Source organism: Melanotaenia boesemani, chromosome 24, assembly GCF_017639745.1.
Source record: "Melanotaenia boesemani isolate fMelBoe1 chromosome 24, fMelBoe1.pri, whole genome shotgun sequence".
NCBI lineage: Eukaryota > Metazoa > Chordata > Actinopteri > Atheriniformes > Melanotaeniidae > Melanotaenia > Melanotaenia boesemani.
This window is the reverse complement of record NC_055705.1, coordinates 758,093-770,331: the sequence shown is the minus strand read 5'-3', so window position 1 is coordinate 770,331 and position 12,239 is coordinate 758,093. Positions and strand designations below refer to the sequence as shown.

Genomic DNA, 12,239 nt, shown 5'->3' with positions numbered 1-12,239 from the left:
ACATCCAGCGCCTCCTGCAGCTCCTCTGCTCCTCCCTGCAGGTTTTCCGTCTCATCCAGTTTCTGCTCCAGCTGGTCCAGGAAGGCGTTCTCCTGCTCTAAGTAGGACAGCAGCTCGCACCAGCATGCCCACACCTCCTGCAAAACACTCGCATGTATGAATGAAAACTACCACAACCAGCGTTGTTACATACATCCATGACTTTGTGAAATACGAGCAAAGGTGCCAACAGACACATCGGGATTCGCTACCTCCAGTGTTTTACATTTCCCATCCAGACGACTACACAGGCGCTGGTAGTTGGCTGTCAGTATGTCCAGCTCTGAGCGCAAAGCATCATGGGCTGTGGGAGGGGCTTTGCCGATGAAACTGTTCACGCTGTCCGTCAGAAGTTTGACCTTCAGCTCCTTGGAGTGGACCTCTTCCTGGGCCCTCTGATACACAGAAAGGAAGAATTTAACCCGATGGCTCAAGCTAAAGTCTTTTCTTTATGCTCCTCTTACTCACCTTCAGCTCCTCCACAGCCTTTCGTAGCTCTTCAGGCGTCTTGTAGGTGAAGTCTCTCTCCAGGTAGTCTTCTTCAGCCTGGTTAATCCACTCCTGCATCTCCTGCATCTCCTTCCTCAGCGCCATGGTCTTATCAAGCCCTCCTTTTAGAGCCGACTTCTTCGCATAGGCCTGGAAAGAGAAAGAGAAGAATTACCAAAAAAGGCACATGCAGGAAAATACGAAGCACAGAGGAAGTAATTTACCTGTTTGCAGATGTTTTCCCACTGAGCGTTGAGCTCATCCAGCTCTTTCTGGATGTGGACGGCAAACGGAGGCTCGGCCTCCTTCTTGAGGTACAGGCCCACTTCGTTGATGCCGTTGACGCTGGGCTGGATGGTGTGGATGTCGTTCACCAGAGCCTACAGAGAGGATCCAGTTGGTCTCATGTCTCATAGCAGCTGATATTTAACAGCAAACGTTTGGTCTGAAATTGGCCCCAGATGCATATTTTCCTTACTGTGCACTGCTCCAGCTGTTTCTCCAGCGCTTCAGAGTCTCCCAGAGCCGGCCACTCCTCATTCAGGAAGACGTCCACATCCGCCATCCATTTCTTCAAAGTCTTGACATCATTCTGGAGAAAACGGAAACGTCTTTTTTGTGTTTTACTTAACTCCCCAGAAGCAGAACAGAGCCTCTCATCCCGCTCACCTCAAACTGCATCAGTTTGGCCATGAGCTCCTGGATTCTCGTAGCGTTGTCCGTCAGTGTGGAGCCCAGTCGTCTCCAACGAGCCATGATGGCGTCCATCTCTGTGCGATACCTACAACACAACAGGAACTCATGGAGCCGTTTTTTACTACCTCAGCCAAGGTGGAGGTCACGTGTTCAGCACCGCTGGTTTGTTTGTCCCCAAGGACCAAGTTTAGGCCCAATCATTGTTAATCTGAACATACAGCTACTTGGGGACGTCATCAAAAGGCATACACTACGCTGATGATACGCAGCTTTACATCGCCACGTCTCCTGTTATCTAAGACTGTATTTTAGATATAAAGTCATGGATGGAGCTTTACAAACATTTTAGCTTATATGCTGTTTTCAACGTGACAAAAATGATTTTTTATTATGTAAAACACTTGTGCTACATTATGTATGAAAGGTGCTTTATAAATCAAACTTGATTCTTTAGACCCCGGTGCTTGTTTTGTGGAGCCTACTTACTTCTGGCTGATGTCTGGTGGCGCTTTCTGAAAGACCTGCTCAACGGCTGAGGTCAGGTAGTCAACCTCCCCTTGGTGCTCAGCCAGAGCCAGCTGGAGAGCCTGGAAGAAAGATGGAGGTGGACAGATAGAATGAAAAAGAGGGGAAAAAATGATCGACAAAGTACAGCTGCTGTCCCAAAGAAAGGTTTTCGTAGCGGTTTCAGCTGCTGGAGAAGTACACCCGTGTTTGTGTCTGTAATGCAGCGACTAGAATCAACTCCACGTTTTTAGAGAATCACCTTTTATGAAATTATTTTTCTGGATTATTGACCCAAATCAGCTGTGCTTGTTCAGGTACAGTTTAATGCTCCTCTGCCCAGCAGCACATCCTCAGTCAGGAAGAGGTAGCGGAGCAGAGTTTGGAGAAAACAAACACAATCTTGTGTCACGCAGTCCGTCAGCAGGGAAGTCCACGTGAAGGATGAGCAGCGGTGAAGTGTGGACATGGATGACGTGTGTGTGAAATCCTGAATTTATAAGTTATCAGATGAATTTTAATAACTCATCAGCATGCAGAATGAATCTGATAATTATCTACCATTCTAATTAATGTGAAGCTACAGTGGAAGACTTGATCTCAGCACCGTGACCAAGTAATGGTATTACTGCACAGAAAAGCTCCCTCCGCTGAATGTTAAGCAGATGCATGCTGGACCTCATTTAATCATTAGTTTGAATGAAATTCCTGGTTGGCTTCAGGTCCCTGAAGGCATCATTTGCCTGTTGCTTCAATTACAGCTGGAGTTTACAACACAAACTTTAAAATGTATGCAGGTTAGCACAAAACGTCGGGACATCTGTGCCGTGGATTATTTCTTTGTTGTTAAGTTGGTAAGCCTGTTTATTTCCCTTTAAATGGAGCCATGCAAATAAGAAGAATGCTTTTGTGGGATGAGCAGCTGAGCACGTGCATGTGCACATGTTTGGGGGTATTTTTCTATCTTTAATCAAGAGCGTAATTGTTTGATTTGAGAGCAGAATTTCTGGTTCTGATAATATGAAAGTCATTGGGCCTCTGGTAGAGCTATGTGATTGGCTACTGCTTCAACTAAGATGACTTGGTGAAAGCACATAAAGCTGTGGCCAGTAACTAGAAATCTATCTCACCAGATTACACTGATTAAATCAACTCTGGATTAGTTGAGTTTACTAGAAAGTTTCATGGAAACCCCTTAAACCATTCTAGTTTTTACAAATGCTGAAACACGTCAAGCTGTACCAACATGGGCAACCATTAGTATATAAAACCCATCAGTTCACTTATCTACACTTCTTTAAAGCCTCTAGTAGTTTGAATTAGTTCTCTTACATGAGATTTACTCATACCGTGTAGTTCTTTCATGTGACATACATCTAACGATAATTTGTAGATGCATATTCGCATCAACTTGCAGGTCCAGAACCGCATCAGCAGCACTGAGAAGGTGGCGATGGGTTGTATCAGTAACCATCACTGTTTTACCCATGATGCAATGCATTACTGCTGGTGGTGGCTTCTTTTCCTGTGCTGTCCTTTTAATTCATGGTTTAAAATTCAAACAGGGCAGAACTTTATAACATCTAATTTTTAACATAACACAGGAATTAAAGCACAAAACTAAAAGTTATAGCACAGCAAATCAAAAAAAGGGTAAATTTCATTTTATTATTTATATATATATACATAGACATGTGCACAAACTCAGGTCACTCTGACTCTTCATCCGTCGTACTTTTCCTCCAACATCATGTCACAGCATGATCTCAGAGCATGATGACAGAGCGACATGTTACAGCGTGATGTCAGAACGTGATGTCAGAGCATGATGTCAGAGCAACATGTTACAGTGTGATGTCAGAACGGGATGTCAGAACGCGACCCTGCCGCCTTCGCTGCTGTTGGTCTCCTCCCGTCTGTCGAGCCTATAATGGGCCCCTAGGCTGCACAGGACAGGAGAATCCATCGTCACAGGTTTAGTAAAGTCTTTGGAAATGCTCTTCATTGAAGGCGTTATTAGCCTGGGCTTTTCATACCAGTGACCTCGTTTAAACTGAAATGATGTCAGTATGTCACAGCTTTACACATTGATTTATTTTTGCTGTCTTAAAACCAATAGGGACAAATTTCAGTTTTTAATGCAAAAATGTATATGCACCCCAATAAATAAATAAATAAACTGCAATTAAATCATCAAACAATTCTTTTTTTCAGACATCACTTGAACAATGTCAGACCTGCTCAAACAAACAGAAAACATAAAGCATTTCTACATGTTGGTGAATGAGGCCCATCCATCCGAAAACCACGTGCAGAGTAGGTCTACAGGCGTAGAAGAAGAAAACGTGAAACTGGGGTAGTTTGAGTCCTACGGATTCACTCTGAGAGGAGTTTATTGATAAAAGGTGATTGGGGACATCAGAGGCTTTCATTGCTCTCACACAGTTAAAGTTTTTCTCTCAGAGAAGAAACCATGCTTTTCAGATCGGCTGTGGTACTTCGGCCATGCCGGCAGCCATATAATTTAATTACTTGTAGTAAAAACCTGATTAAAACATTACAGACTATCACCTGAATCCACTGAATCCCTGACGTACCGTTGTAGAGTATTTGTGTCTGGTGAAGGGACAGAGGTGCTAACGGGAAGTTCGGGTTATTTTTGTGCTTATAAGCCTGAAGCAGTGTGAAAATTATCACAGCTGCATGTTTCCTGAGCAGAAAATAATGATAACTGAGTCGATGCTCCGTCTGGTTCTGCATCATGAGCCATTTCACTCTTCAGGGTTTAAAATATTTCTAACGAGTTTTCATCTTTTTACATCAAAAACACACATAAAGAATATTTTTAATTATTTATACAAAGAAAGCCATAGATGTATATTTATGTGTGTGTACCTGAACATCCTTCAGCCTCTGCTCCATGACAGGGTACTCTGCAACAGCTGCTGATGGGATGGCCAGTTTGGCTTCACACTGCTGTAACCATGCCAACAGTGTCGCTATGGTCTCCTTATATCTCGCTGGAGGCAAACTTTCCAAAACTGGATGAAGGCAGAGAGACAGGAAGACGGAGCATCTTAACCACCACAGATACAACTACAAACATAAAATCATCTAAATAGTAAATGGTCAGTATTTATACAGCACTTTTCTGTACCTGGGATGATACCCAAAGCTTTACATCATACATCACATTCACCCATTCACACACACATTCACACACTGATGGCAGATGTGGCCATGCAAGGCGCTAACCATGGCGCTAACCATGATGCTAGCCACGACGCTAACCACAGCGCTAACCCTGATGCTAGCCACAGCGCCAACCACAGCGCTAACTCTGATGCTAGCCACGGCGCTAACCACGATGTTAGCCACGACGCTAACCCTGATGCTAGCCACAGCGCTAACCACGGCGCTAACCATGATGCTAGCCACAACGCTAACCACAGCGCTAACCCTGATGCTAGCCACAGCGCTAACCACGATGCTAGCCACGACACTAACCATGATGCTAGCCACAGCGCTAACCACGATGCTAGCCACGACGCTAACTCTGATGCTAGCCACGGCGCTAACCACGATGCTAGCCACGACGCTAACCCTGATGCTAGCCACGACGCTAACCACAGCGCTAACCCTGATGCTAGCCACAGCGCTAACCACGATGCTAGCCACGACACTAACCATGATGCTAGCCACAGAGCTAACTATGACCCATCAAGAACAATTTGGGGTTCGGTGTCTTGCTCAGTGACACCTCGACATGAGCTCAACAGGCCGAGGATCGAACCGACAATCCTCAGGCAACAAGACGACCACCCTACCCACTGATCCACGCCGCCCAACTTTGCACTAAAAGTAAAGAAATCTTTGTTTGCTTTTTTTTTTAACTCTTGTAGGATACATCACTTAACACTTAACTAAGCTAAAATTAGAAATTAATAAAATTATTTTAACCCTTTTAACACTGTCTTAATCACATGATGTCACATTTTCTAAAAGACAAAATACACATCAGATGAGTCATTTTCCACATCATATATGAGGGGAACTAAAAGATGAGACTAAAAGACTTAAAAAATATGCAACATTGACTAGATAGTTCGTGTTTGCAATGTCTGTGCTGGATGGCTCAGTTGGCAGAGCGTCCATTTCCCATGCAGGAGATCAGAGTTTGATTCCCCCAGGGGACGAACATTAACACCTTCTAGTCAGGTGCCTGGAAAAGACCGTTAACACCACAGTTAACACCCTTAAGTCGCTTTGGATGAAAGCGTCTGCTAAATGACTGTGATGTAATGTAAAATCTACTACCCTTTTAGGTCCTTAGGGGACTAAAATTGTCATGGTTCATGTTCTGCCAGGCCTCTAGTGATTACCTCCTCAGTCAGAATAACTCATTTTATGTGTATATTTTTCTAAGGTTGTCCAAATTATCATGTTAACTAATTTATGTAATTGATTGTGTTAAAATTTTTAACGTATTTAACGCGTGTGCAGCGTCCGTCGTGTAGACTGCGAGACATGGAGGTGATCAGCTGGAACAAGATGAACTGGCTCTATTGATGGATTTAAGGACATCACATCCGTGGGGATGTTTTAACACCCGCACTTTTCCCGCATTAAAAAACCAAAAAACTTTTCGCATAGCTTTGTACAAACGTCACTAAGATTTCTGTCGCTAGCATCATCTCTCTTGTTTCGTTCGTTTGTCGTTCAGCTAAGGAGGAAACTTCAGGGTTCACACCGGCACATATTTACCCCAAAGTATCGCTTTTAGATGAGCTAGCTTAAGTAGCCAACATTTATCAGTCTGATGTCAAAATTAAATCAATTAAAATTTATTTAACTTCATATGAAATAAAATACAATAAGGGTTTGACATGACATGATTTCTTTATGTTACCAGACGAGACAGTCACCACTCTGTTAGTCACCAATGTACAAAAACGGAAAAAAAGTCCATTTTTATAGTGTTAATTAGTCTTTTTGTCTCCCTTCTTCAGCTAAATTTGCAGTATTGAACAGAATCGAGCTAGCGAACAGTAATTATTTAGATTGTGTCCTAATGACCGTGATGCCGCTATAAACGTGGTAAAAATGGAAGACAGTAGCAGATGAAGAAGTAAAGGACCCCTCCTGTCTCACCCAAGCGGCAACCTCCGCCAGTAAAATGTGAAGTTTATATGGAAGTACAAATAAACTGCAGTTCCCCCCTCGTCCACTAGGGGCTCCAAAACAGAGCAAATCCCCATAGACTCCCATGTTAAAAAGACCAACTTCACAGCAGAAATAAACATGTTTAAAGCCTGGTACAAAAACCCATTTTAGGATTAAAAGGTCAAGTTTACCTTCTTGACAACTGTGAGGAGGGTGAATTTTTTTCTAACTCATCTGTTTGAATGTTATTTATCTTCAAATTCGGCATAATTAGGGGCATGTCCTTTTGATTGACAGGTATCCAATATCCGCGGAAAGAAGGGAGAGTGTAGCACAACCGCGGCTTTTAGCCGGCTAACAGTACGCCTTAGCTTTAGCCCACCTACCTCCGTTAACTCCAGGTTAGCTCGGTTAACTCAGTTAGCAGTTACTTAGTTTGATGGGTGTCAATCATCCACCCCACCTTCACAGCCCCCCTTTCAGCTCCACCTCTTTGCCCATTTTTGGATTTTCTAGGAATGACGACACGCGTGATGCTGCCAATATGGCGACGTTGGGAACCACTCAATGAGCTTCAGTTCAGCTCTTCAGAAACCTAGGGGAGACGTCACGGAGGCTCCGCCCATCGTTTTTATACAGTCTATGGTCTCACCTCGTTGTAGCTGCCTCTCTCTTGCCCGCAGGTCCTCCAGGACCTTGTAGTAATGTTCTTTGAAGGCACTGATGTCAGCATCCAGAAAGGCTGAAGGGTCCTCGTCCCCTTCCTTCTCCTCCTTCAGCTCCTGTAGCCGAGTTTCCAGTAAGTCCACCTGGGGCTGGAGGGAGGACAGCCGGCCCACCTCTTCCTGTCGGGACATTGAAGCGTTGAGGGACAAAGTTTGTGTTAATCAACCTTATTAATCAACAAAAGATCAATCGTCTGGCTGATTTAGTTAAAATTGTTGCGGTGAAATCAGATCTCCAGGTTTTAATGCAGAGGTTGTTGATGTTGGGAATATAAAGTTTCTTCCACATGCTGAGTGGCCTAAAGTAGCATCAAACCAGGGCTCTCGTTTATCAACCGCTCCTAGAAACTGTCCTAAATTCCATCCTACAAAAGATATTTAGAAAATCTGGATTTATCAAACGTGCAGCAAAACGTTTGTTTGCAGGAAATGTTTGTTTGAAATCACCATCTGGTTCGTTCGTGGTGATTTGCCTCCAGAAACGGCCTCATTTTCCCTCAGGGGGATGGAGAGAACCAAACTTTTCATTTCTGTTCATTCAAGGTCGGGTAACCTTTATTTTAAAAAATACACCAGCAGCCGGCTTTCAGGGCAGGAGATAAATATTATTTAACCATCCTCTAAAACTTAAAAAAGTAAAAAATAAACGCTGCAGAGAGAAATGAGATTCAGGATAATCTGGTATGAAACAATAAAAACAACTGAAGAAGCATGTTGTGCAACTCGCGGACGCGACGTATCTGCAGCTGGAGGACAGAAACCTGCACAGCTTCCACCTCATGCAGACAGGTTTTCACCCTGCGAAGGTCTTTGCTTGCCCGGGCTGGTTTCAGTGGCGCTTTTATGTTTGGAAACCAGTGAAGCTACACGTTTGTTAATCTTCTTTTCTTAAAGTTTACTAACTGAATAATTATTACAGTAGTAGCGGTTTAAAAGTTCCCCTGTTTCCATGATGGGTCCTTGACTGGTTCTTGACTGGTCCTTGACTGGTCCTTGACTGATCCTTGGCCGATCCTTCACAGGTCTGTGGGGGTAATGTAATCCCCCGCAATGACGTCGTCAGCGAGGCTCTGCCCCTAAGCAGCCCAAGTAAAAAAACAGCTGCAATCCCTCTTTTGTCCACGGGGAGGAGCAGTGATTTGATCTTGCTGCTCTCTAAACAGTTTATAATGAGCTGTGTCGCTCATTTGTTGCATTTTTGCCAACATTTAAAAAATGATTTGATTTGAAAATGGCGTCAAATAAATGTATCAAAAAAGCCGACATGTGTAGCTAATGGTGTTATGAGGCAAAGCACAACCTCCTCAAGTCGGCTAAGTGGTGAATGTCACTAGCAGCGAGCTTTCTAAACATCCCGAGGAGCGCTGCCAGCGGTCATTTGACTGCAACGTAAGTTATTCACAGTGGGGGTTGATACAGCTGCTGCATAACTGAATATTGACAAAATCATAACGTAATATCGGCAGGTAAAAATAACATAATACTGATAATGTGTAAAGCAGGGATCACAAAAGTCCGGACCCAGCCCAACCTATATTCTGAATTAGGCCTCAAAGTGCTATTATCCTAAGTAGATAAGTAAATAAATGGTTTATACTGTGAAATGAAGTGTCCCTGGATTTTATTCATAGCGATCTAGTGATAAAACGTGATAAAACGTCATACAACTGTGTCTCAGTGGTGGGACAGCTGCCTGCCCGCTGTCTGAAGCAGGCACATGCGCAAAGGCTGGTAGGAATGACAGGAACCAGCAGCCTATCAGCACACAGGGTTTGTGATCTTACAGCCAATCAGAAGCAGAGTAGGGCGGCCATTTATTACAACTCCATAGCCGTGATATACGACAGTTTGGCTGAGAAAGAGTCTCCCTGAGCGGCTCTGTGGAAGTTTAGACGTGCTAAACTGCTCGTAAATATTGATGTGTTTACTTTTCCAAACAAGTAAGCAGGTAAAACTATAGACAACAACTATATAATAAAAGTCCTAAAATACCAGGTTCAGCCGTTTAGTTTTTAATACACTATAAGCATGATAGCATGACTGGCGGTCATCAAAAGACCGCTGGCGGCGCTTCCAGTGTTTAACACTAGAAAACCCAGAGATTTCTTACCCCTCTACCATGCCCAGAGTACAACCAAAAGGCTGCCCGGTTTGAAATTAACAATTCAATGGCCAACAATTAGCACCTTTACATTTGTAAACACAGCCATTACCTGCCGTTAGCTGTTCAAGCATACTCCTTGGGGGGAGGAGTGTGCTTGAAAAGAGCCTTGTGGACTGTGCTGTATAGTTTCACTCACCACAAACGGTATTTGTGCTTTTGACCATTTCTCACATTTTCATGTACCCTTTATTGAGCATTGGTCATGTGAGTTTTCATCGTCATCACACTATTGTACGCCCAGCTTGCTTTCAAGTGAGAGATTATCACGTTTCTGTTTCCACAAAGGCCAAAAGGAAAGCATAATCAAGTATTTCAAATGTGAGATAATTACATTCCTTTTGACCTGGGAACAGAAAAGCAAAATCAATTTAATGTTCCTCACTTCCTAATATGGTGCAACAAGGTTCACAGTCCTCAATGTTTTTAGTAAAAAAAAAAAAAAAAATAAAAAACACCTTACTAACAGGGTGGAATGGAACATAACAGAGTGGAACAGAATATAACAGGGTGGAAAATATTTGTTCCCAATTCCAGATAAAAACGCTTCAATGGCCAGATGATCAGCAATGAATAAAGATATTTCTACAGTGATCCAGATTTTTTGTTTGTTGTTTTTTTTGTTTTACATTTTAGATTTTGTAAGAGATGGGTGTGTTTTAACAACAGCAGTTTTATCCGTGACTTTAATCGATAATTATTATCATTATCCAGTGTATAAAAATGTTGGTGTAAAAACGCCAAAGATAGATAAGCATGATGCTGAACTTCGTGGTCTTAGCTCCTGGTTTGGTGTGTCTTGTTCTGTTTATTATCATTCTGAAAGGTATACCAAGTTGTGGGCTGCATATATGCAGCCCACAACTTGAACAAAGGCTAAATTCCTCAACATTCCCACTTGCTCCATAAAATTACCATCTCCAAGGCTCCTCCACCACCACTTTGACTATGGATTGATAAGTAAATGAGCCGCAGTTTTGTAATTGTTGCATTGTCAAAACAGTTCTGTTAGTGTTGTCACACAAAATTCAGTAGACTAGTTGGTTCCTATGCAGTGAATTTACATGTTATTACAAAAATACACAATAATAAAATAGGCAAGTGGCAAGATGAGAATAATGTTATAAGTTCTGCGCAAAGACTCCTTTTTCGTTTTCCAAAACAAAACTGACATAAACAATCTTGAAAAAAATGTGCACGTAGGCTATGAGGAAAGAATGAATGCAATGAAGTAGGGACTGGTTGAATAAACACGGTTTAACTGGACGCCTAAACGAGCGCGTTGCAGGATGGCTCCAGATTTTATTGTCAAATGGTTCCAGGTCAACCAAGTCCGAACTGCTTAGAGCAGAGTCCTGCACGGTTCCGTTTTGCTACACATACCTGCTCTAACCCGTTAGAATGACTCCCGAACCCGACTCGTCACCAATGTATTTATTCCATTTAAATCCGAACCAGACTGATGTTTAACCCGCAACCCGAGCCATTAACGCATCATTGCCATGCTGCACCGCTTCTTTTCCATTATTATAGCCTATTGTTGTTTTATCATTGTGTTAATCTAAAACACATAGATAGCCTATGAATGTTTATTTTAAGCTTGCTCAACATTTTTAAAACAGCTTTATATTCCTCTGACTGAACCATTTCAGGGTGAAGACTAAACCAGACCAGTGTGTTTTATTTTGCCACTGAGAGGGTATTTATAATAGGCTACTCGGAGATTGCTGTGCTTTAACAAAATGTAATCCACCTTTCCTGGCAGCAGCTGTGTTCTCCGTTCCTGGACTACAAATCCGGCGGCAGAAAACTCTGCTGCGCAAATACCAGCGTAAAATAAACTTTCATATATTTTCTCTGTGTTGTTGTAGTATATTCAGATGATAAAACAACAATATAATAAAAAAGAAGACTTGGAAGGAGGAACAGCGGTGCAGTAGGCTATGGCACACGTTAACGTTAAAAAGCACACTGCTTGTTGTAAATACTTGGTTTATGCTTTAAGAGGTAAATATTTTGGTTAACATGTTGAAGAAATATCGTTGTTTCTTTTTTCATCTCTTGCTATGCTATTGAATTTGGCAACATTAACATGGAAATTCACTGCATTAGGACCGACTAGCCTACTGAATTTCTGGTAGCATGACAACACAAACTGGACTCGTTTGACCACTCTTACCCAATGTGCAACAATCACAAAACTGGGCCACTTGTTCAGCTGCCTCATTGCGGCTCATTTACGTATCAATCCACAGTCAAAGTGGTGGTGGAGGAGCCTAAGAGATGGTAATTTTCTGGAGCAGGTGCGAATGTTGAAGAAGGCGCATGTTCAAGTTGGGGGCTGCATACAGTACCTTTTGGAATGGTAATCAGAGCGTGTCGGGGAATAGCCCACCTGGAGGGGTGACGTAATCGGGATTCCCGGCGAGCAGGAAGTCGCAGCACAGCGAGTGTTGGATGTC

The 12,239-nt window shown here is 42.8% G+C and overlaps 1 protein-coding gene across 2 annotated transcripts in view; it reads right to left on the bottom strand.

Moving 5' to 3' along the window:
• The window catches only part of dmd (dystrophin), a 267,266-nt gene that overhangs the window by 95,164 nt on the left and 159,863 nt on the right, over nucleotides 1-12,239 (bottom strand). For both annotated transcript variants that reach the window (XM_041978350.1, XM_041978351.1), the window contains 9 exons: nucleotides 7,544-7,736; nucleotides 4,624-4,769; nucleotides 1,711-1,811; nucleotides 1,198-1,309; nucleotides 1,007-1,120; nucleotides 753-908; nucleotides 508-678; nucleotides 252-434; nucleotides 3-137 (listed from right to left, as the gene is read on the bottom strand). In XM_041978350.1, coding sequence (XP_041834284.1) covers nucleotides 3-137; nucleotides 252-434; nucleotides 508-678; nucleotides 753-908; nucleotides 1,007-1,120; nucleotides 1,198-1,309; nucleotides 1,711-1,811; nucleotides 4,624-4,769; nucleotides 7,544-7,736 — 1,311 coding nt within the window. The remainder of the gene's footprint in view (nucleotides 1-2; nucleotides 138-251; nucleotides 435-507; nucleotides 679-752; nucleotides 909-1,006; nucleotides 1,121-1,197; nucleotides 1,310-1,710; nucleotides 1,812-4,623; nucleotides 4,770-7,543; nucleotides 7,737-12,239) is intronic.